A 23,333-nucleotide genomic window follows, 5' to 3' on the forward strand; every position below is an offset into this window, starting at 1 on the left:
ATCAATGTAATAACAAAAAATGTATCTTACCGAGCACTTTAAGGAAATGGTAAATTAGCATGAAAAGTGAAATAACACATCATAAATATATATATAAAAATTAATTTATAAATTTTCTATATTGCAAGCTCAAAAGCAATATTTGTCATTAAATTTGGTTAATTTAGAATAGTCACAATATTAAGAATTGATCAAACCTTGTTTATGTGAATAATCTAAGTAATATTTCATCAGCAGATTATAAAGTCAACTGCTATTGTGTAAAATGCTATATAATATTTTTCTTACACTATATGACATCATTACATACACCTTGGGGTTTTCTGCTTATATAATGTACAATATGTTATACAAAATATATGTAAGTATTTAGGACATTACACATCTGTATAAATGCTAAATATTTTGTGCAATATATAAACATAATACCACTGGGATAGGCTGCACCCACTATGACCTTTAACGGGACTAAAGTGGTTTCAGAAAATGAACAAATATAAACACAACATATCAAACTGAAGCAAAAGGTAATCACATTATTGTCACTGCTTGTCACCATGTGACATGTAGCTGTGCAGGCAGAGCAGAGTGATGATCACACGGATTCATGCACTTTTGTGCAGCTGTTTGCAGACGATGTGCTGTTCTCCACATTTAAATGAAGTGTGTCATATTTGCGAGCTGTGACTGCCACCAAGACACAGTGAAACAGTTTTACTTTGATGCTTTAGTTCAATATGTTGCTTTTGATGACGAGCGTGAAGGTTTTCGAGAACCACAAAGTTTCATTGCTTCGCCTGCATTACTGGACCAGTTTTTAAAATGAATGAATCACAAAATATTGCACAAATTAAACAAGAATTCCAAGATATACAGATATTTTTTTAAAAGTATTTTAGAATATAGACATGCAAAGAGAGAGAGAAAAAGTTTTTTAAAACCACATATTTGCTGTCTACCAATAAATTAGAGCACAATGAAAACATGATTAAGGTGTTTGTTATAGGTTCATTTCCCTGTATCTTTAAGCAATGGCAGTGTAACATTCACTCGCTCACTCACTCATCTTCAGCCACTTTCTTTAATTAAGGGTCATGTGGGGATGGAGCCTATCCCAGCAGTCATAGGGCACAAAGCAGAGTTCATCCTGGACAGGACGCCAGTCTGTCGCAGGGTCACATACAGACAAACAAACACATTCACACCCACACACACACCTACAGTCAATCTAAAGTTTCCAATCTACCTAACCTGCATGACTTAACTCCACACAGAAAGGCCACAGGTGGGAATCAGTACCATGCTGTGAGGCAGCAGTGCTAACCACTGACCCACCGTGCTGCCAGTCAGTGTAACAGCGTGTTTAATGTGTGAAAAACAGACAGGAGGAAGTTTGCGTGCCCAAATCAGATTACATCCTTCATGAAAAGGCATCAGTGATTTTAGGCATGAAGTACAACACACACACACACACACACACACACACACACACACACACACACACACACACACACACACACACACACACACACACACTCATCCTGCAGTGGATTCCAGTGGTTCTGTCTTTGTGCTGCCTCCCTCTACTGGTGGGACGTTGCAGTGCAGCCAGGCCAACAATCACAAAGGGTTTGGATTCATAGTTTTTGTGCACAAAGTTTCTGCAGATTGGATCTGTTTTTGTTTTGTTCCTGTGCCATTAGTTTGTGACAGTGATCCCAGGTCCGAGCACTGATCCCTGGTCCTTGCACACAGATCTGGAGCACCTTTTCCTCATTTCTTGTGTGACCCGATCATGACCTTCGAGACAAAGTTGACAATGGCGCTTGCTGGTTGCTCAGGGTCGTGCTCAGCAAACAAATGACACACATTCTCTGTTTCGCTTTGGGATTTCCGGGCAACAAAGCCAAAGATCCTAGAAGGCAAAGAAGTTTTCAAAAAGGTGTTTGTCCCACTTTACCATGAAGCAACAGTCAAACGTTTTCCCTCTACCCAATTTCTACAAGTTTCTTCCACAGAAGTCACTACTTTTGGAAGTTTCCCTCACCGGTCTGCTTTTGAACAAAAACTGCTCTCAAATAAAGTGGATTGTACATTTTCCATTAATTTTATATTTTCATTCTATGTACTTAAAATACATAGTCTTTGAGTTCAATTATTGTTAAAATATTGCAAAGTTCATTAAGTTAGAATCACTTAATATTTTTCTTTTAACTAACATAATGCAGTTTTGCAAAACCTGTTGACAAAATAAATTCAATTACAATAAATGTCAGATTACGTGTGTGTGTGTGTGTGTGTGTGTGTGTGTGTGTGTGTGTGTGTGTGTGTGTGTGTGTGTGTGTGTGTGTGTGTGTGTTCCACCATAATGTTTCTATTTACTCCTGATTGATATACACTGAATGGTTTTTCTGCCACTAGATGTCACATTAGTGCCACATTTCATGGTGTAAACAGCTCTTCCCTCCTTGGCCACTCTTCCTCATTCCTCCCTCCTCTGCATGCAGCATAATCATCGGAATGGAGCCTTTTAACATGTCTAAATCTCTCTATGTGGGGAAAAACCTGACGTATGAAGATTCTAGTCAGACCATATTGTGCTGTCCAGCGCCAGCTTGAAAAAAAAAAATTTTCAAAAGCTGTGCAGTGAGTACTGTTGTTTCTTTATCAATCAGGGGAGGGTGACCAGTTTCATATGGCAGGACTCGCATGCACTACATGTGCACATGCAGGTGGACCAAGAATGTAAATGGGGCAGAAAAGCTGCGTGCACAGAGGGAGTGCGGCCATTAAGACACCACATTTTTACATTTCACCACTAAATTAATGTTTAACATATAATTTAAGGCAAAAAAAAAAAAAGACAAAATGAACTACAAAAGATATTCAGTAGTTGCAAAAATTACTGTTCTGTGACTTGAATAAAGAAAACAAGCTGTAAAAAAAAGTATTTATATCAATATGTTACCAATTTCCGGAGTCTAAATCACTTTTTTTTTTTTTTTACTAGTTTGGGAAGTGCTGAAACTTGTACTCTGGTGCAACGTATATACAGGAAAAAAAAAAAATCACACATTCATTGTTTATAATAACAATTACAATTACTATTTACAAAGGACTTTCCCAGGAATCAAAGCACTAAACCAAATCAACTCTAATAATAAAAGAATAAATGGCAATGATAAAAAGTACACTATAATGCACAAAAATCCCAAATTAAAGAGGTGCAATTTATATTCTGGTGCGATTTATAATCCAGAAAAGACGGTATATTAAAGTGTGTGCATACTTTTGACATAAATTGACATTAAAGTGAAGTTGCTCACGTCTGTTGTACACGGCAAATGATTTGGTTCTTATCAGGAAAAAGAACAACTTAGATTTAGAAGTGTTAGATAAATTATCCTGTTTTAATAGTTAATTTCTTATTTTAAGTGTTCAACATGCTTATTTCTAGATTTAACAATCTTAATTCAAGAGTCTTGTCAAGTGAAATTATCTTGCTGCATGTACAGATAATTTCACTTGTTTTGGGTAGATTTCCCTCAGATTTAGGATTTTTATCTTGTTCTTAAACACCCCTTTTTGGCAGTGTGTAGTACTGTAATTATAAATGATAAAATACTATTACTTATTGGCTCTCCTGATTTGTTGTTGCCTGATGTTAAAATTTAATGTATTGATTGTAGAGTTAATTCAAGAAGAAAAAATAAATAAATTGTGGTCTTACTTTGCAGTGGAGCCGCTGTCTCTGGTCCATCTGTTTGAGAGATCATTAAAATCATGACTTCATTGTGCTATAATCAGATTATAATCTGAATAAGAATTCACTTGAATTTTCAAGATTTTACACATAAATAATCACAAGTGAATGATTCAGATATTAGAAGTTGTTTTAAGAATTAAACAATCCAAAAAAACACTTAAAAGAACAGCTCAAACATGCACGTCACCCGGGTTAGACTGTCATGAGTTTAAAGACCGACATGAGATGATGTTTGATCTCAGCACTTACTTGCGTCCTTGTGGGTCCAGAGAGCAGAAGATGACGCTGCTGACTGTGTAGTGTCTCCTGAAGAAGAGCCTGGAAGAAGAAACCGTCTATATCAGGGCCTTTCTGGGATTTTTGTACAACCCCAGTTCCAATGAAGTTGGGACGTTGTGTGAAATGTAAATAAAAACGGAATACGATTTGCAAATCCTCTTCAACCTATATTCATTTGAATACACCACAAAGACAAGATATTTAATGTTCAAACTGATAGACTTTTTTGTTTTTGTGCAAATATTTGCTCATTTTGAAACGGATGCCTGCAACATGTTTCAAAAAAGCTGGGACAGGGGCAACAAAAGACTGGGAAAGTTGATGAATGCTCAAAGAACACCTGTTTGGAACATAAAAGGAGCATCTCCAAAAGGCTCAGTGAGGATCACCACTTTGTGAACAACTGCATGAAAAAATAGTCCAACAGTTTAAGAACAATGTTTCTCAATGTTCAACTGCAAGGAATTTAGGGATTCCATCATCTACAGTCTATAATATAATCAGAAGATTCAGAGAATCTGGAGAACGTTCTACATGTAAGCGGCAAGGCTGAAAACTAACATTGAATGCCCGTGACCTTCGATCCCTCAGGTGGCACTGCATTAAAAACCGACAACACTGTGTAAAGGATCTTACCACGTGGGCTCAGGAACACTTCAGAAAACCATGGTCAGTTAACACAGTTCATCACTACATCTACAAGTGCAAGTTAAAACTCCACCATGCAAAGCGAAAGCCATACATCAACAACATCCAGAAACACCGCCACCTTCTCTGGGCCCGAGCTCATTTGAAATGGACAGACACAAAGTGGAAAAATGTGCTGTGGTCTGATGAGTCCACATTTCAAATTGTTTTTGGAAATCGTGGACAGGAAAAAGACCATCCAGATTGTTACCAGTGCAAAGTTCAAAAGCCAGCATCTGTGATGGTATGGGGGTGTGTTAGTGCCCATGGCATGGACAACTTACACATCTGTGATGGCACCATCAGTGCTGAAAGGTACATCCAGGTTATGGAACAACACATGCTGCCATCCAAGCAACGTCTTTTTCAGGGACGTCCCTGCTTATTTCAGCAAGACAATGCCAAGCCACATTCTGCACGTTACAACAGCGTGGCTTCGTAGTAAAAGAGTGTGGGTACTAGACTGGCCTGCCTGCAGTCCAGATCTGTCACCCACTGAAAATGTGTGGCGCATTATGAAGCACAAAATACGACAACGGAGACCCCGGACTGTTGAACAGCTGAAGTCCTACATCAAACAACAATGGGAAAGAATTCCACCTACAAAGCTTCAACAATTAGTGTCCTCAGTTCCCAAACACTTATTGAGTGTTGTTAGAAGGAAAGGTGATGTAACACAGTCATAAAATCCATTTCAAAATGAGCAAATATTTGCACAAAAACAATAAAGTCTATCAGTTTGAACATTAAATATCTTGTGCCAGTTTAGTGATGGGTTTTTGGGAAGAGAAATATATTTTTAGTACTGAAAATAACCCTTTTCACTCAAAAATATCATTATGGTGTAGATACGTTGATGACGTCCTCCTAAATTGGAGGGGCGCATATGATGAGTTACATCAATTTCTGAATTATATTAATTCCACTACAGATTATTTATCTTTTACTATGAACTATAATTCTCATTCTATAGATTTTTTAGACCTCACTATTTATAAGGATGTCAATAATTCTTTGCAATTAACTAGAAATACTTTGAGAGCTGATAGTAATCATCTGCCCCATTTAGTTCGGAACATACCAGTGGGTCAGTTCTTGCGAGTTAGAAGGAATTGCAGTTCTACCATGGACTTTATGTTAAAAGCAGCCCATCTAGCAACTCTGTTTGAACAACATGGCTATATAGTAGAATTAACATTGACAAAGCATGGGACAGAGCTCTAAATACTGATCGTGCCTCTTTACTTAAGAAAAAAATCTAAATCCTCTTCAACATCTAAATTGTTTTTTCTACCTGCTATACTCCATTTGCTGGAAGAATAAAAAACATAATTTATAAATACTGGCACATTCTGAAGAGTGATCCCACACTTAAAGACATCTGTGCTGAACCACCCAAATTTATATTTAGGCGTGCCCGAAATATTCATGACAGACTTGTTCATTCAGATATGATCAGTCCCACCTCAACTGCCTGGCCCTCCAGCTCACCAAAAGGTTTCTTTAGGTGTGGTAATTGTGCACATTGTTCAAATTCTACTAATGCTTCATGTTTCTCTCATCCTTGCACTGGTAAGCAATATCCTATTTCTTCATTTATCAATTGTAATACCACTCATGTAGTATATATTTTAAAATGCCCTGTGGCTTGGCATATGTTGGCCAAAGGAAACGTCAACTTAAATTATGGATAGCTGAACATAAAACGGCGATCCGTACTCAGAATTTAACTTATGCCATGGCAAGGCTGTTGTGTGGGCCGCCAGAAGAGGATGTACTGCTGGCCCACCACCAAAGGGCGCCCTGCCTGAAGTGCGGGCTTCAGGCACGAGAGGGCGCTGCCGCCACGGACACAGCCGGGAGTGACAGCTGTCACTCATTAATTCCTGACAGCTGTCACACATTCTTCATCATCGCACTCCATAAAGACCAGACGTCATCTCCACCTCGTTGCCGAGATATCGTACTTCCTTGGAGGTAATATCCTCAGCCGTTTCTTTTGCAATATATCTGTATATTGTGAGTGTTTGCAGGAGTACCGGTTCCTTTTTCTGTGGAAGCTGAGTGAGTGCAGGACGGCACTCTTTTCCTCTGAGGAATCACTGCGGTACTTTACTGAATATTGAGTGAGAGGTGGAGGTGGCATTCCCACCGCTGTTGTTACTGGGTGTACACACACCCACACTTGACTGTCTTTGTTCTCGCCAGCAGTACCAGATCCGACAGTTGGGGACGGTGATCACCTGGGAATTCGGGACTTGGCGGCTCCAGTATTCACCAGGTTCTGTGGCAGCGGAAATCGTGTGGTTCCGGCTCTTCTCAGGACAGACGTCTTCTATCCTCGAGCCTGCCCACACATCACCTTTGTGATTTGACTGTAATTATATTCTGAGATTGTCTGCATTTCGTTGTGCACGTTTCACAACATTAAATTGTTACTTTTTGGCTCATCTATTGGCCGTTCATTTGCGCCCCCTGTTGTGGGTCCGTGTCACTACACTTTCACAACAAAGGCACTACAAACAGGCCGGTCATGGCTCTCCAGCATCTTTAAAATTTTGAGGGATTGAGAGAATTCTAGTTCCACCCAGAGGTGGTGACATCATCAAAAAACTCTTATGTAGAGAAGCATTTTGGATTTATACTTTAGGCACTTTGGAACCTTTTGGTTTTTAGTCTGGTTTTAGTCATGTGTGTTTTGGGACAGTGTGTTTCTAATCATGAATTGATTACTAATTGAGTGAGTGTTGTGCCCTTTGAGTGATGGTCATGCCCTTTTGAAAGCATATGCTTCTTATTAGTATTTAAGCTGTGCCATCTCTGTTTGTGCAGGACTCTGAGGAAGATGTGACTCTCACATCGAAACGTCAGTCCCTTTGAACATTTTTTTCCTTTCAGCACCTTATTAAAGACTTTTTGCACTTATTTCTGTGCTGCACCAGTTATTTCAGATTAGATCATTTCTTGTTTAGCAGGGGTGGTGGCCAAATGGTTAATGCGCTTGGTTTCAGTTCAGAAGGTTCCGGGTTCAAATCCCACCCCTGCCACATTTCTCCATGTAATGTGGAGTTGCATCAGGAAGGGCATCCAGCGTAAAACTTGTGCCAATTCAACATGCAGATCCACCCTGGATTTGCTGTGGCGACCCCAAGTGCAAACAAGGGAGCAGCCGAAGGGACTTACTTACCAGTTATTTCTTCTTTTTTATTAAATATCTTGTCTTTGTGGTGTATTCAATTGAATATAGGTTGAAGAGGATTTGCAAATCATTGTATTCTGTTTTTATTTACATTTTACACAACGTCCCACCTTCATTGGAATTGGGGTTGTATGTGCTCTGTGTAAGTGTGTCTCACTTCCTCTGGTTGTCTGTGAGCGTGATGCCCTGTGCCGACACTTTGAAGTGGACCACGGTGAAGGCCGGCGGCGGGTCCATGGCGAGGGTCTGCGTGGTGGCCTTCTGGACAGCCTGGACTCCTGTCAGTGACTCCAACTCCACAGAACCCAGGTACCACACATTACAGGCTGCAGCAGACACGCAAACACACACACACACAGCTCAACATGCTCATCTGACACACACCTGACTGTATCCATGGTCAAAGCAAAGTAACGAGTCAAGAAACACAATCAAACGTCAACGAAAATTCTGAGAGTTTCACATATTTGTACAATGTGCAGAAACGTTATTTTTGTGGATGACTATCAAATACTAAAACACTAAAGTACAAGCAGGGCAGCGTGGTGGACAAGTAGTTAGTGCACGTGTCTTCAGACCAGAAGGTTCCTGGTTCAAGAGAACTCTTGCCTGTTCTCCATGGAGTTTTATGTAGATATCTAGATATATATAGCGAGAAATAATATTTTTATTTTAATTATTTGGAAGTTATTGGGTTTTAGGTAGTGGTCTGACTGAAAAATTGGTGAATAATTATGCTGCATTCTGCCAGTGGGACACGCAGAGAACTGAGTGCAAATCTGCCAGTGTGCACTTATTTTTTTTCTCTTTCTTTCTTTCATTCTTTCTTTGCCAGGACATGAAAACGTTCAGTTACATCTCATAAGTACTGAAGGCGCAGAGCTGCAGGTCACTAGTTTAATTTTATGTTGCTTTTAAAACATGTGCAAAATTGTTATTTACGTACTGCTATGTCATGTTACGGCCTGCTACCAACTGTGCATTCATCGTATTTTCCTTTGCATAAGTTGCTTTGTTTGTTTGTTTGAACTAGTTTGGGAAGCCCTGCGACTGAGAATGTCTTTATTGTCATTGTACGGGGGCAACGAAATTAGGGGACTCTTTATACTCTGGTATGAACTGTATACTGAACAATCATGTGTTTGTTATTGATGATAATAATTATAATAACTTCTTATATCAGAATTCCCCAAGAATCAAAGCACTAAATATAAATTCAAATAACAAATGAATAAACTGCAACAATAAAAAAGTACACAACAATGCACAAAAATCCAAAATTAGAGTTCATACAGAAAAAACTGCAACAGGTGTGACTTGCATCCCAAAAAATATGTTACTCTTAGTAAATCACCTGCAAAATTATTTATAACCCAATATGCAAATGTTTGGTTCACCTACCTAATTTAGCACTTGCTATCTGGGATCTTTGTACATCAGACTGAGAGTGTTGTTGGAGAACCTTTAAACCCAGCTCATTCATTCAAATCAAAAAACTTTTTAAAAATCAAGATTATCATTAAAATTTCTAAAAAAAATTATACCCTTTAAATGAACATCAATAAATGATTAAAGCCTAAATAATGTCATATTGTACATAAGGATGGGAACCATTTTTTATAACACAAAGAAATCACTTTTACAGCCAGTTTTCTTTAGAAAGGACCATGGATGGATATATGGATTTGTCTTCTACCTGAAGAGCCCTGATGATTGGTTCAGGTGTGTTAGTTTTGTGTCTTTTCTGTACCTGCGCCCTGTTTGAGAAGCTCAGCTGCTGAGTTGGCCGCCGTCTGCACAGGCGAGTTATTCAGGTCCTCCATCGGGTCTGGAACCAGACACAGTTCTAGAGTTTGTGGTGCTACAGACAATAATCACGAATCATTACTTTCATGCTTTTAGATGATCTCCACAAAACAGAAGGAGAAACCATCAAATGCTGCTGTTGATCAGGTCCAAATGTGGATTTTTGATCAGTTGATTAATAAATTGTTAGTTTCATAAAATGTAAAAAAAAAAAAAGTGCAAAATGTCTATCAGTGTCCTCCAGAGTAAAAGATGATGCCTTCAAAGGCTCCTTTTATCCACAGCTTGAAGATATTCAGTTTACTACCTGCGAGAAGTACACTCTAAAACATACTGCACGGCTCAACTTAAAAAGAATAGAAGTAACAATTTCCATAAATCTTCTTTAAGGCCATGAAACTTTTATAATCAGATTAGCTCAAGTTTAACAAAGTATTTAGTTAAGTCGTTTAGTACACCTGATTTACTTTGTTCTCTACAAAGTTAATTAAGTTGAACCCACTTAATGAAAATATTTTGGTGTTATTAAGTAGCCAAATTATTCCATTTAAGTTATTTTAACGCTTTTATTTTACCCATTAGAAATGTCCATGCAAAGTTACTTTAATTCTGTGATTTTAGATTTTAGTTTTTTAAACTTATTTCACTTAAGTCAAATAATAATAACAATAATAATAGTGACTGCTTATTTATTTCGCTCAAGTCAAATAACAATAACATTAAAAAATTACATGATGCAATTCAAGTTTTACAATAAAACTGTGCAAAAACCCTTGTCAACTCGTGTCCAACTGTTTTTAAACTGTGAACAAATTTGTACCAACATCTTGTAAGTTATCACCTTCCTAAAATTTGAACATGCAAATCTTTTTTCATGGTAAAAATACTCTTTAATTTTAAATTACACAACACTACACTAACCCCATGAAGCATTTTTAGAGTGTAAAGAAACTAATAAAATAAACCAGAAAATATTCACATTTAAGAAGCTGAAATCAAAGAATTTGGTTGTCTTTTTTGTTAAAGACTCAAAACAATTAAATTATCAAAGCAGTTGTTGATTCATTTAAATGTCAGTTAATAGTCAATTAATCAATAAAACTCTCATCCACTGGCCCACTGCTTTTGTTCACCTCAATGCAATATGTGAGGATTGTTTTTGTCATTTTTTTTAACTTGCCTTATTTACAGTGTGTGTTCTGACACTAGTTGTAGAATGTATGTCATCAGTGTAAAGCTGTGTGTGGAGCAGATACCTCTGTCAGGCAGGATGAGTTTACAGGGCAGAGCCAGAGGGGTGATGGAGTGCTGACACACCAGAGCAGTCAGACTTCCTGTCACAAAAATAAATAATCAATATTTTATCAAAACAATCACCTGGTCAAAGATTTAATATTTTGCATATAATTTTTTTCATCATGCAGACCCACATCCCTTAATTCAATTCTATTTATCTTTGTGGCCCAAAAATCACGTAATGTCACGGAAACAACAAACAAACAATTATATGACTACAGATATCGTGCAAACAAAAAGAGACTTTCATACAAATAAAAAAGGAGAAAAGAGGAGAAAAGAGGAACAAGCAAATACCAGCCCATCAATAAGAATTATAGGTATGAAAAAATAAATTATCAGCAGCAACTAACTGAAAATTAGAGCAAGAAGAGAATCTGGATTGCAGCCAACATCTGTTTTCTATGTAAACATTTAAGGCCTTAATTAGTAAAGGTTTGTGTGTTAAATGTGCAGAAACACCAGAGCACTTGGAAAAAAAGTAAAAAATTAAAAAATAAGAAAGTGCATGCTGATTTACTAACAGAGCACCCTGAGGACTGCATCTTTCAAATGCACAGATTAGTGCATTTTGTCCTTTTAGAGCATTTGCCTTCATGAATATACAACTTGGGGTTTATTCACCCGAGTGCACAAAACTGTGGGAGGGAACATGGAAATAACTGAGGTTTGCACACACAGCATGATTTATCAAGGTCAAAAGGAAATTTAGTACAATAGGTGCTAATAGCATCAGTACGTTATGCTGTTGAAACCTTGCAGTTAATGTACTGCACTGGACAGATTGCTGCTCCCACAGACGAGAGGCTGCCGCCTCCTCATATGCAAATATTATATATAATCATTCTTTGTCAATATCAGACATACTTAAAAAGTTCACATTTACTTTGTGCTTGTTTCTTTAAGAATGAACGTCTCCATGTGTAACAGGTGAACCATAGTTCCGTTGTGTGCACTAAGCAGATTTTATTATTGTTCCATCCACACTAAGTATTTAATTGTGCTGCATTAGTTTGTGTGCATTCCATCAGCAGAAAGCAGCAGAATTATTCACTAGTTTTTTAAATACTGTCAGTGGAACAATAACTAAATGGCTGAAATAGGAGAGTGCTTTTTTTTTTTTTTTGGTTGGGATTTTTTATGCCAGCGCATGAACATGCTCAGTTACGTGGCAGAGTTTATGCACAATGAAGCACGAGGTGCATACTGTACCTGCAAGTGGATAATTGAATTTCATTTTGTGCTTATGATTATTATCACATGCAAAATTACATACTGCTGTCTATGACACGTTACCACCCACAAATCTGAGAACATCACCTGCAAAACTGTTTCAGCCTCACCTGGCATAAGTTTGCAAAGCCCACAGGATTTATCTGGGATGCGTTGTGTGCAGAGAGTAAGGCAACACTCCCTCTGTGCCCTGAGCTTTTCTGTTCCTCTTTACATTCTCAGTCTGGTTTTCAGTGGTGTCAAAAGCACACACATTTGTTACTTAAGTAGAAGTATAGATACTGCAGTTTAAAAACACTCTGGTAAAAGTTGAAGTATCAACTTGACCTCTTTACTCAAGTAAAAGTGAAAAAGTATGTGCTCCAAAGCCTACTTAAAGTATAAAAGTATAAAGTAACCTTTAAAAAAAAAAGGTAGATGCCACTATATGAATTGAAAGCTTAATTTAAAAACTGATTCGTTCTACATGTGGCCCAAGACCCAAAACCCAAAATTACCCCCCAACACCACCTGCATGAAAATGTTTCAATTCTAGAAGCTCTGAAATGCAATCTGGGACTATTCCAGACAATAAACTGCAGTGAGTGCAGCATCCATTTAGTGAAGGGGGGAAAAAAACAAACAAAAAAACACAACTTTCCTTATTCAAATTCATTCCAGTAGTATTCTGCTCTTACTAGGATGCAGCAGTTTTCTAGTTTGGCAGATAGTTCTGGAGGAAATCACTGAAGAAATTAACACAATGAAAATATGGTTTGACCAAAACAAACTCATTAAATAAGACAGGGATGAAATGGAGGTATAAGAATCACTAGGTGTTCACAGGAAACACTCATTTATTTATGTATGTATTTATTTACGTATGTTCATTGTTAGTTGCTTTTATATTTTCTGTTGTGTTTCTATTCAGGTTCTTTTTGCCTCTTTCTCTAGAATTGTATATAATAATCATTAGATTATTAATATATAAACAAAAATAAATTTAAGAAATATTACAATTTGAAAACAAATGCACTCGAACGTGATGAGAGCTGCAACTGCTTAATGCTAAGTTTTAACATTGAAAATGCCATAGACATGCTAACGCGTTAGCATCGCTCCTGTTTTTAAGTTATAAAATACATCCATCAACTGTTTCAGAAGACCATAACAGGTCAGTTTAACATAGAAAAGGTAAATAATACTCACATAAGTATGCTCTTTAGGGTTTTAACGGGGGGAAATTAAGCGAAAGAAAGAAAGAATAAACGAAGCAATAGGTCGAAGCATTGCTTCAATCTGCGAACTACTGCTTGGATTGGTTCACGGTTCAAAGCAAAGCCGCGCTGCAGAAAAGTTGATTACAGGCGCACATGACGTGAAATATATATATAAACATTAAACTGAAGCCAAGAGTAACGAGTCTGTATGTTTTAAAAATGTAAGGAATAGAAAGTACAGATACTTGTGTGAAAATGTAATGAGTAGAAGTCAGAAGTAGGCAGAAAAATAAGTAAAGGAGTAAAGTATAGATACCTAAAAAGTGTACTGAAGTACAGTAACGAAGTATTTGTACTTCGTTACTTGACACCTCTGCTGGTTTGTATGTTGGGGAGTTGAGGAGGTGTGGCTGAGGAAGGAAACATTGTTTACATCCAGAAGTTCCTGATGTTTTACACAAATGCAACATCTAGTGGGCCTGCATGTTGGATTAGTGGTCAGCACTATTGCCTCACAGCAAGAAGGTCATGGGATTGAGTCCCACCTGTGGCCTTTCTGTCTGGAGTTTGCATGTTCTCCCTGTGTTTGTGTGGATTCCCTCCTGGTGCTCCGGCTTTCCTCTGTAACGTATTGTTGTGACCAGTAGAGGGTGACAGAGGACACCTCATAAGATCCAGGGGTGTAAAATCTAGTTTTTCTTGAACTATTCAGGGTTTTAACTTCTCCCCACTTTAATATAACACAAACAAACATGGTTTAAGCCACCATGCTGCACTGAAACATTGAACAGTTAATAGATTTTACATTTGGTGTCTGATTTCAGCTGTAGATTTTCCAAAAATGGCAATAAATAACCAAAAATGGCACAAACTCAGAACAGGAAGTGACTGACAGCTGTGCTCACCAAAGTAGGGCTCGTTGGGGCAGCCTTTTAGTCTCACTCCTTTCTGTGTGCACTCTATCAGAAAGTGTCTCACCAGCTCTTTGGACATGTCTCCATCTGCACAGAGACACCAAAGTTCATCAATAGATTTATCTTGGATCAAGGATGAGGACTTTCTTCAAAGAATGGCAGTGTTTTTGTGTTTACACTTACTCTTCTTACTGTGCTGCAGCACAGATGGAGGGGGCGTGGCTACCTTCATCGCCAACCCATACGCGCCACGAAAGGAGTGACTGTCCCTGACGATGAAAGCGCCCGGCTCTTTGTCCTTTAGCACGCCGATCGCTGCAGGAAGATAAAGTTCCACTGATAAAGTTTCACAGTCACACAAAAGCGCCACTATGTGCTCTGAGCCGTGTGGCCCCAGGGCCCAACACCAATATTTACCCTGTTCTCTGGAAATATCTGGCTTGTACCAAAACTTGGATGTGTCCTGAACAAACTTCACAGTGTCCTGCTTACCACCAGACTCTGAGAGACACAGATTCAAGTCCAGCATTAGTTATTTGGAAAAAAAAAAAAAAGTGAAATCTGTCTGGAAGAAGAAACAAGTAAGTTGTCTAGAACGGCAGCAACACAACTACAAGTTGATTTTGGCAAATGACAAAACAGTCAAGGCCTTGCTGCACAGTTGAACAGTTTTTGTCGCCATATAGTGGGCAATGTCAGCATTTCAGGGCTTCTGGTACACTTCCTACTTGAAACCCAAAATTTAAAAAAAGGCATTTAAAAATGTCAGAAATGCATGATTTTTTGGTATGCAGAGCTTTGACCTCCCAGTATTTGATATCCCTGATTTTGAAAGTTTTAAGATATGAAAATTTGCTGGAAGGACATATTATTTATATGCACGTGAGAATTCAACCAAGATTTAATGGCACTTGACATTTCCAAAACTTTTCCCTAGTGGTTCTCGTGCCTTAATACATAACATACATTTTCCAGAACCAAAGATATGAAAAAAAGGGCAGCCATTTTGGGTGCCATGTTGGATTTTGAAAAAGCCACAAGAGGGATTTTTGGGGTGTTTCAGTGTGTGATTCTACACAATTTTCTGGACCAATTGTTCTGCACAATTTCCTTTTTTTAATGTTAAAGCTAAATCCAAATCAAGCCTGCAGAAATCATCCTACAAATGTTGGTGGCAGGATTAGCATGGTGGACAGTTGAAGGTAGAATTAGTGTAGTGCTACATTATTGTTTCATAGGAATGTGGTCACTTACAGCTAAGCATTTGTTGAAATAATACAATCTTCTCTTGAGGCTTCATTGCCGTTGCTGTGTAGCATGTTATGGTGAAGACTGTTTTACACTTGCAGGCCACCGTACCCGTCAAAACTAATGCACGTTCAGTCATAATTAAGACTGAGGGGATAACTACAGAATGTTGTGCAGGACTTGGATGGTTACAGACCCCTTTCAGACAAGGGTTAAAGTAAGATTAATTTGTTAGTCCAATAGAATTCAGCGGCACCTCGTCCCTATACTGTGTGGACGGTACCTGCTCCAGGTGATGAGGCCCCGCTGTGCATCCTGTGGGGGTCAGAGTTCACTGCTGGTGAAAGAGGGATGCTGAGACTACTGCCACTGTGAGGGCTGGAAAACCCACTGAAGGAAGGAGAACGGGAGCCAAGCTCTCGCCCTTCAGCCGCTCTCCTCTTTTCAGGCAGCAGTGGAGGGAGGATCCCGTCTCCGGATCCCAGGCTCAGTCGTCCAAGGTCCTCCATCACCTCCAGCAGGCTGTGCTCCAGGCCTCCATTCCCCAGCAGCGAAGATAAGTTTGTGTTTTCAGTCTCTGAGTTTACGCCCAGACCTCCCAGGCCCTTTAGGGGTCCCCGGGGAGAACTGTGGGCATTGGGAGTGCTGAGGGAGAGAGGAGGGGAGGACGAGTTTGAAGTCCGGTCGAGCCACACTGGAGGAGGAGGAGTGGAGCTGCAGAGCAGAAGGTGGAAATGATACATTGGCCGAGTTGATATGATTTTTAATTTTTAATTTAAATTAGATTATTTTATGCCAGTATCTAGATATTATTGCTGATGCAAATCACCTATAAAATAACAATTCTGTGGTTATTAATTTGAAAAAGTCTCTTTCTGTGTGATGTTTCACTCTGTCAGCCCCTCTGTGTGTTTGTAGGCGGGGCCCTCTCACTTGGTGTTTCTTAACAGGTGTGTCTCATGATAATTACCTCACCTGCCTCTTGTCTTCTTGTTACATGCCACTATTTAAGTTTGTCACTGTTCTTCCCTCACTTGCTGGTTTATTTTGGTTTGTTCTGGTCCTGTTGTTCGTTGTCAGTTCTGTGTTTGCATGTCTTCCCTGTTCCTGGTGTTACCTTCTTGGTTCCTTTGGACTGTCCCTCAGTTTTGGACTTGTGTTATGAACCTCAGCTCTGCCAAATAAACTATTTACTTTCCACTCCTGTTTGGTCACTGTCTCCAACTTTGGATTCTGTCCCTCTAAAGTCATGACAGTTGCAGTTAAAAAAAAGTTTTTTATATGGAAGAACTAAGGTGTTAACTTTCTCTGTGGTCACTGAAACTCGACCATTTTTAAACTGTCTGGGCAATTCAGCCATGTGGAAAATTTCATCCAACTTGGATTTACATGAGCAAAGCTGCAGACGATGGAAAGTTTCAGTCTAAATAGCAGAATTTGTGCAATTATAAGATGATGTCATCAGCATAAGATTTCATTAAACACTGTATGTTGTCAAATAATATTTTGTCTTATTTAAAGGAGTTTTCATAAAACAAGGTGTATAGGATGGCTCTGTCCTAAAAAGTAAAACGGGGGAGGAGCCAAGACATTTATTTATTCATTCATTTATTTTACATTGACACGTAGGTTGTTTGGGGCCTTATTGGACATGTTTGCCCTAAATATCCTTTTAGGTTTTCGAAATGAAAATACCTGTTTTTTATATTTAAAACAAAAACGGAACAAGTCAAAATTCAAGCGAAAATTCCCTTGTAAAAATTTTAAAAGTCTTGAAATTAATCGAAATAAAAAACCCTTGTTTCATCTTAGATACAATATGACTCAAAATACGATGTTTCTAAGACTTTTCCTCGTATGATTGTTTATTATGTATTGCTTAAAAACATCCTTGAAAAAGTCTTCTTAAATAATGCTGAAATCGTACTTAAGTGATTATGTCTCATATTAAGTGCATATTAGATATTTGAGAAGCAGTTTGACAAATATACATAAAAATAATTTGTGTGTTTGCATTGCACTAAATCAAGAAGTAAACCATAACTTTCCGATTCCAAACATTCTGAGTGCTGAAATTCCAGTGAGTCCGACCTGCACACAACCCTGCAGGAAGGATTTTGTCAAATACAACTGCAAAAGAAAACCACAAGGAAGATGGTTGAGGGCAGTATGTAGTGAATGTGGTCTGTGAGAGAGAGAGCATTTCCACAGAAATGTACGAGGGATAGATGCTGTGACGGCATCGTCTCTGTCCACAGCCCTCCCCAAGGACAGGTATTTCCTGATGTGTATTCCTTTGTACTGATGACTGACCAATCAGTTTGTGTAACCAAGTAACTATTGCAGATATTTTAGGTTTTGAGGTCGACATTGGTGACGTTGTATTCTGACCTGTCAGTGTGTGGGCGGGGACTTCCAGACGACACCGAGCACATAGAACCAAACACCTTCCGGAAGGAAGTGGGCGTGTCTGATCTGAACAGCTCCCCCTCTGTGGAGCCGCCGGTGTGGTTCATGCCATCGAGGTAACCGCGAGAATCTGCTAGAAAGACAAAAATAGCCATTTAAAACAGACTCCACAAAATAGCAACTCAGATAAAGGCTGCCTGATCCTGTTTGCTTCCTCAGTTCGGATAAAGGCTGCCTGATCCTGTTTGCTTCCTCAGCTCAGATAAAGGCTGCCCGATCCTGTTTGCTTCCTCAGCTCAGATAAAGGCTGCCCGATCCTGTTTGCTTCCTCAGCTCAGATAAAGGCTGCCCGATCCTGTTTGCTTCCTCAGCTCAGATAAAGGCTGCCCGATCCTGTTTGCTTCCTCAGCTCAGATAAAGGCTGCCCGATCCTGTTTGCTTCCTCAGCTCAGATAAAGGCTGCCCGATCCTGTTTGCTTCCTCAGCTCAGATAAAGGCTGCCCGATCCTGTTTGCTTCCTCAGCTCAGATAAAGGCTGCCCGATCCTGTTTGCTTCCTCAGCTCAGATAAAGGCTGCCCGATCCTGTTTGCTTCCTCAGCTCAGATAAAGGCTGCCCGATCCTGTTTGCTTCCTCAGCTCAGATAAAGGCTGCCCGATCCTGTTTGCTTCCTCAGCTCAGATAAAGGCTGCCCGATCCTGTTTGCTTCCTCAGCTCAGATAAAGGCTGCCCGATCCTGTTTGCTTCCTCAGCTCAGATAAAGCCTGCCCGATCCTGTTTGCTTCCTCAGCTCAGATAAAGGCTGCCCGATCCTGTTTGCTTCCTCAGCTCAGATAAAGACTGCCTGATCCTGTTTTCTTTCTCTGTTTGGATAAAGTCTCTTATTTAAATCTACAGTCTGTAAGATTTGGTGTCATCTAGTGGTGAGGTTACAGATTGCATTATGACTGTGCGTCCTGATTTTGTTTTCTTTCATGTTTTCGCTTGTTTGTCGATCAGGATTCAGGCTCTCTTGCTTTCTCTTGTGATAAGAAACACATATGAGTTAGATTTCACAAAAATGACTGTATGCAAACTCTTTGCCGACACTCGGACGGGGGCAACCATGGATTCTTTTTTGTTTTATTTTTTCTTCTTCAATCTTCCATACTTGCTTGCAAAATACAAAAGCTGGAGTAATTTTGTCCCTTTTGGGCCACTGTATCAACATGGCGGCTTTTATGTAATAAAGCATTTCTCTTCAAATGTCGTTAAAATCTCTCCACAATGTTTCGTATGATGTCATCCACAGACGACAACAACAAAGCAAATAAAACATTCCCTGAGCGGCACAGGGGGCGCCGTGACACGGGTCTTCACTGAAGGACAGCCAGAGTCCAGATGTTCTGCTTTTAATCGGTTCCATTTAAACTGGATGTGGAGACGGTCGTGCTGGCAGAAGCAGAGTGTTCTGCACGTGACGCCCTGACGGCGCAGTGCGTCATTCAGCAAACATGCCGGCCGGCCTCCTCAGACCACAGACGGGTCTGTGAAGCACCATGAGTCATTGTTCAAAGAGTCAGTCATCATAGAGGGCCCCTTGTTCGGCCTGCTGCACTGCCCCCCCCCCCATTCAGCTCTCCACCAGGATCAGGGATTTGACTGTCGACTGTGCATGTTCTCATATCAGAACAACTCCATCACCTCCAACAGATTATATAATCCAACATGTGCCGCTGACTACTTTCTGGTTGCCAGTTTAACAGCCGGTGAGATAATATGCAGGGGTGGCTAATTGGTTTTAGCATGCATGATCACCATGTGCACCAGTTATGTGCACGCCTGTATATAATGCTGCATTCATGACGTGCCAGAAATTGTAAAAGATGCATTCAGGAAGTAATTTTATGTTGTAACACAGGAAAAGATTCCATGAAGCTGTGCGGGTTTGTGATGCTAAATATTTGTGTCCACACTGACAGCAGTCAGCTGCACAACAGACGGAAAGAAGCAACACCAGACATTCGGTCCAGCTCCTTTCTTTACACTTTATCACTCAGATAAAATTTGCTTTTCCAAATCTAAGTGTATCCGGGAAAAGCTGCAGTACTGTCCTGTGTGTGTGTGCGTGTGTGTGTGATTTAAGGAAACAGAATCCACAGAGGACAGCAGCATTCTTTAAACATTCCCATAGTCCCAGTGAGGGCTCTCTCTGGGGATGATTCCCAAACATCCCGTCTCCCTCCTCCCGTTCTCAAAGCTGTTTCTCCTGACTGTGGTTCATCATATCTGCTGCTCCACAGCTCATCCGGTAATTACAGAACATCTGAAACTGTAGCAGCCACCCTCTGACCCCACTCTGACCTCTGACCTCACTCACACTTATGAGGTACGTCGTCATGGTTCAACCTGAGCGCACCTTTCACCTTCAGTGTCCACGACACTCAGTTTCGCCTTTTGGTTCCGGTGCTTTTCTCCCAATTCCAAAGTGAGAAGTGGATTAGACCCTATAGTCTCCCTCTGGATGGGATGACAGTGTGACACAGGTTACTTCTCCAGTTAAGGCCGGTAGCCATTTCCAGCTACAAAGTCATCAGAGCATGCAGACCTCCACCAAGGCCACATGCTGCTACTTAAAATCTATTCTGGATCCTGGATCCAAAATATATTATGAGTAAAAATTCATTGTATTTCCCAGCTGACTTGGGAGCACATTGGGATCTTCTGGAAAGAGTTAGAGGACTTGGCTGAGGATAGGGAGGTGCGGGATGAGCTGCTTGGTCTACTGGTTCTTCAACCTGCACCAGAATCCACAGCAGAAAATGAATGAACGAATTAGCTAAATTCTGGAACATTATTCATCTGCTCGCCAGAATTTAACTTAATTTATCTAAGTTGTTAGTTAATGTGCTAAAAGTGAAACGCTGGTGAATCGTGAGCTCCTTGGTGGAGGTAATGAAGCAATGATAACATCACGTGCCTCTGCTTAATTTTGGTATCTGAGGTGACAGTAGAGGGGCACTCAGAGTGGATTCTTCAGCCAAACCAGAGCATCCGTATACCTGTTTTTATCTCAGGTGCAGATCAAATCTTCATAAAAATCTTCATTCATTCACAAACACGGACTAAAAAGCTGAAAGTTCTGAGCAGTTTGACATTTTCTCAACAGTGTTTCTCTGTTTTTTAGTCCTGAGTGAGAACAAAGCCTCTTTAGTTTGCACAGAAATGTGCAAAGCCAGTTCCACATGGCAACAAAAACCATTTCCACACACTGCTGCCCTGCACCAGCCAAACCCACCACACACACACACACACACACACACGCTGCTTCCCTGATCCCAGACGGTAACGGCTGTGTGGTTTTAGACTATAAACATGCACATATGTACCTTCATGCATGCTGCTGCCCCATTAATCAAAAATGATGTTACTGAGGTGAATATCTCATATTTACCATCTCAGACAACACTGGCTGTAAAGGAATTGGATTTAAGGAAAGAACACAAGGAGAAATGTGGAAGCATTGAATCAGATCCATGTGTTTATATTTGCAGTGACGCTGCAAAGGTTCTGCACAATAATGTACTAACTGTTAGCAGAGGTGGCTCCAAGGTTTTATATACAGGGTGGGCAAAGGAACAGTCAAGTGCTGTGTGTAAGAGCAAACCAAGGATTGCTACCATTGCATCATGGTTTGTTGCAGGATTTTTTTTAAAAACAGTGATTCCCAAAGCATGAGCTGCAGCTCCCTCCCCCCTGGTGGTCCATGAAGGTACTACAGGTCGGCTGTGACTAAAAACCAGGCCAAATGAAGCAGTTTCTGAGCTCACTTTGAAAAGTGAAGTGGTTGATTTTTTTCTTTTTAATAAACACTATCATCTAGTGGACTTAGAAAAAAACACCAAACTCTTCATGAACCCTCACTTTGACATCACTAGTGAGAGACCATTAAAAAAGAAATAAAATCACATTTAATTTCAATTTAATCAAATCTGAAAATACCCAAAAATGATTGAATGTTTAGAAAAGGAGTAATGAAACAAAACCGAGGAATTTAAATTGTTATTCCTTGTTTATCTAACAAAGTTTTACTTAATAGAGATGAAAATACTTCAGTTAAATCTTGCACGTTGATTAAAAAATTTAATATTTTCATGTTTCCACACAGGCCATGATGTTCTTCAGTTTGGGAATGATGACTTGTGTTTAAAGGCAAAAAAGGTGTGGCTTTCATTTTCACCACAATTGTTAAAAAACACCTTACCAACAAGCACGTCATAATAAAAAATGCAGCAAAAGGTTTAGAAATGCCAGCTTAATAAATTAAGAAAGAAAACGTAGGCAAGAAGTACGATTTTTTTTTTCCTACAGGGGAATGACTCATTACTGACCCCTACAGGACAGACTGCCTTGCATGATATCATTATCAGCACAACAGAGCTGTGATATTATTACTAATATTATCAATATTATCATCATTATTATTATGATTATCATCATTATTATTATTATTATTATTATTATTATTATTATTAGTGAATCATGTATAAGAGCAGGTGTACTGGATATTTCTTTCCTCTCTGTATTTACAGTGTATCCAGAAAGTATTCACAGCACTTCACTGTTTCCAGATATTATGTCACAGCCTTATTCTAAAATGAATTAAATTAATTTCTTCCTGCAAAATTCTACTCACAGCACCCCATAATGACAACATGATCAGTGAAAACAGGATTCACCTGAGCTCAATTTTGAGCTTCATGGCAAAGGCTGTGAATACTTACGTACATGTGATATCTTTAGTTATTATTAGTTTTTATGAATCTGCAAAAAACTCAAAGCTTTTTTCACATTGTCATTATGGGGTATTGTGTGTAGACTTTTGAGGGGGGAAAAATGATTTTGCTCCATTTAGGAATAAGGCTGTAACAAAATGTGGAAAAAGTGAAGCGCTGTGAATACTTTCTGGACGTACTGTACAGTATTACAGTCTGATTTCTGAGAACAGCTGCAGACCTGAAGACCTGCTGGCAGTTTGTCTGGTAGTTTGTGTGTCTGCACACATTCCAGCGGTCGGCAGAGAGTCCTCAAACCCTCGTCATTGCCATGTTTGAGCCAAATGCATAAAAATATACATATTACTGTACTATGCATTCAGACTGTATGTTTTCACTCATTAGCAACTTTCCCAAATGGAATTAGGCATGCAGCATTCCCTCATATGCTTCCTTCATTTTGGGATTTCTGTCTGCTTGCATGTTTCAGATAATGTGCGTGAAATCCCATGAGATGGTGAATGTGTGTTATTGCATTGCACAC

General features: G+C 39.5%; 1 protein-coding gene across 1 annotated transcript in view; it reads right to left on the bottom strand.

Annotated features, from left to right (window-relative positions):
• Positions 1 to 1,206: 1,206 nt before the first annotated feature.
• The window catches only part of si:ch211-191a24.3 (tensin-3), a 68,850-nt gene continuing 46,723 nt past the window's right edge, over positions 1,207 to 23,333 (bottom strand). The window contains exons 16-26 of the mRNA XM_034179387.1: positions 18,019 to 18,166; positions 15,911 to 16,341; positions 14,797 to 14,880; positions 14,563 to 14,694; positions 14,371 to 14,466; positions 10,994 to 11,071; positions 9,682 to 9,759; positions 8,089 to 8,257; positions 4,016 to 4,084; positions 3,731 to 3,760; positions 1,207 to 1,915 (exon numbers count right to left, since the gene is read on the bottom strand). Of these exons, the coding sequence (XP_034035278.1) occupies positions 1,774 to 1,915; positions 3,731 to 3,760; positions 4,016 to 4,084; positions 8,089 to 8,257; positions 9,682 to 9,759; positions 10,994 to 11,071; positions 14,371 to 14,466; positions 14,563 to 14,694; positions 14,797 to 14,880; positions 15,911 to 16,341; positions 18,019 to 18,166 (1,457 nt within the window). The 3' untranslated portion in view covers positions 1,207 to 1,773. The remainder of the gene's footprint in view (positions 1,916 to 3,730; positions 3,761 to 4,015; positions 4,085 to 8,088; positions 8,258 to 9,681; positions 9,760 to 10,993; positions 11,072 to 14,370; positions 14,467 to 14,562; positions 14,695 to 14,796; positions 14,881 to 15,910; positions 16,342 to 18,018; positions 18,167 to 23,333) is intronic.

Source organism: Thalassophryne amazonica, chromosome 10 (genome assembly GCF_902500255.1).
Source record: "Thalassophryne amazonica chromosome 10, fThaAma1.1, whole genome shotgun sequence".
Lineage (NCBI taxonomy): Eukaryota > Metazoa > Chordata > Actinopteri > Batrachoidiformes > Batrachoididae > Thalassophryne > Thalassophryne amazonica.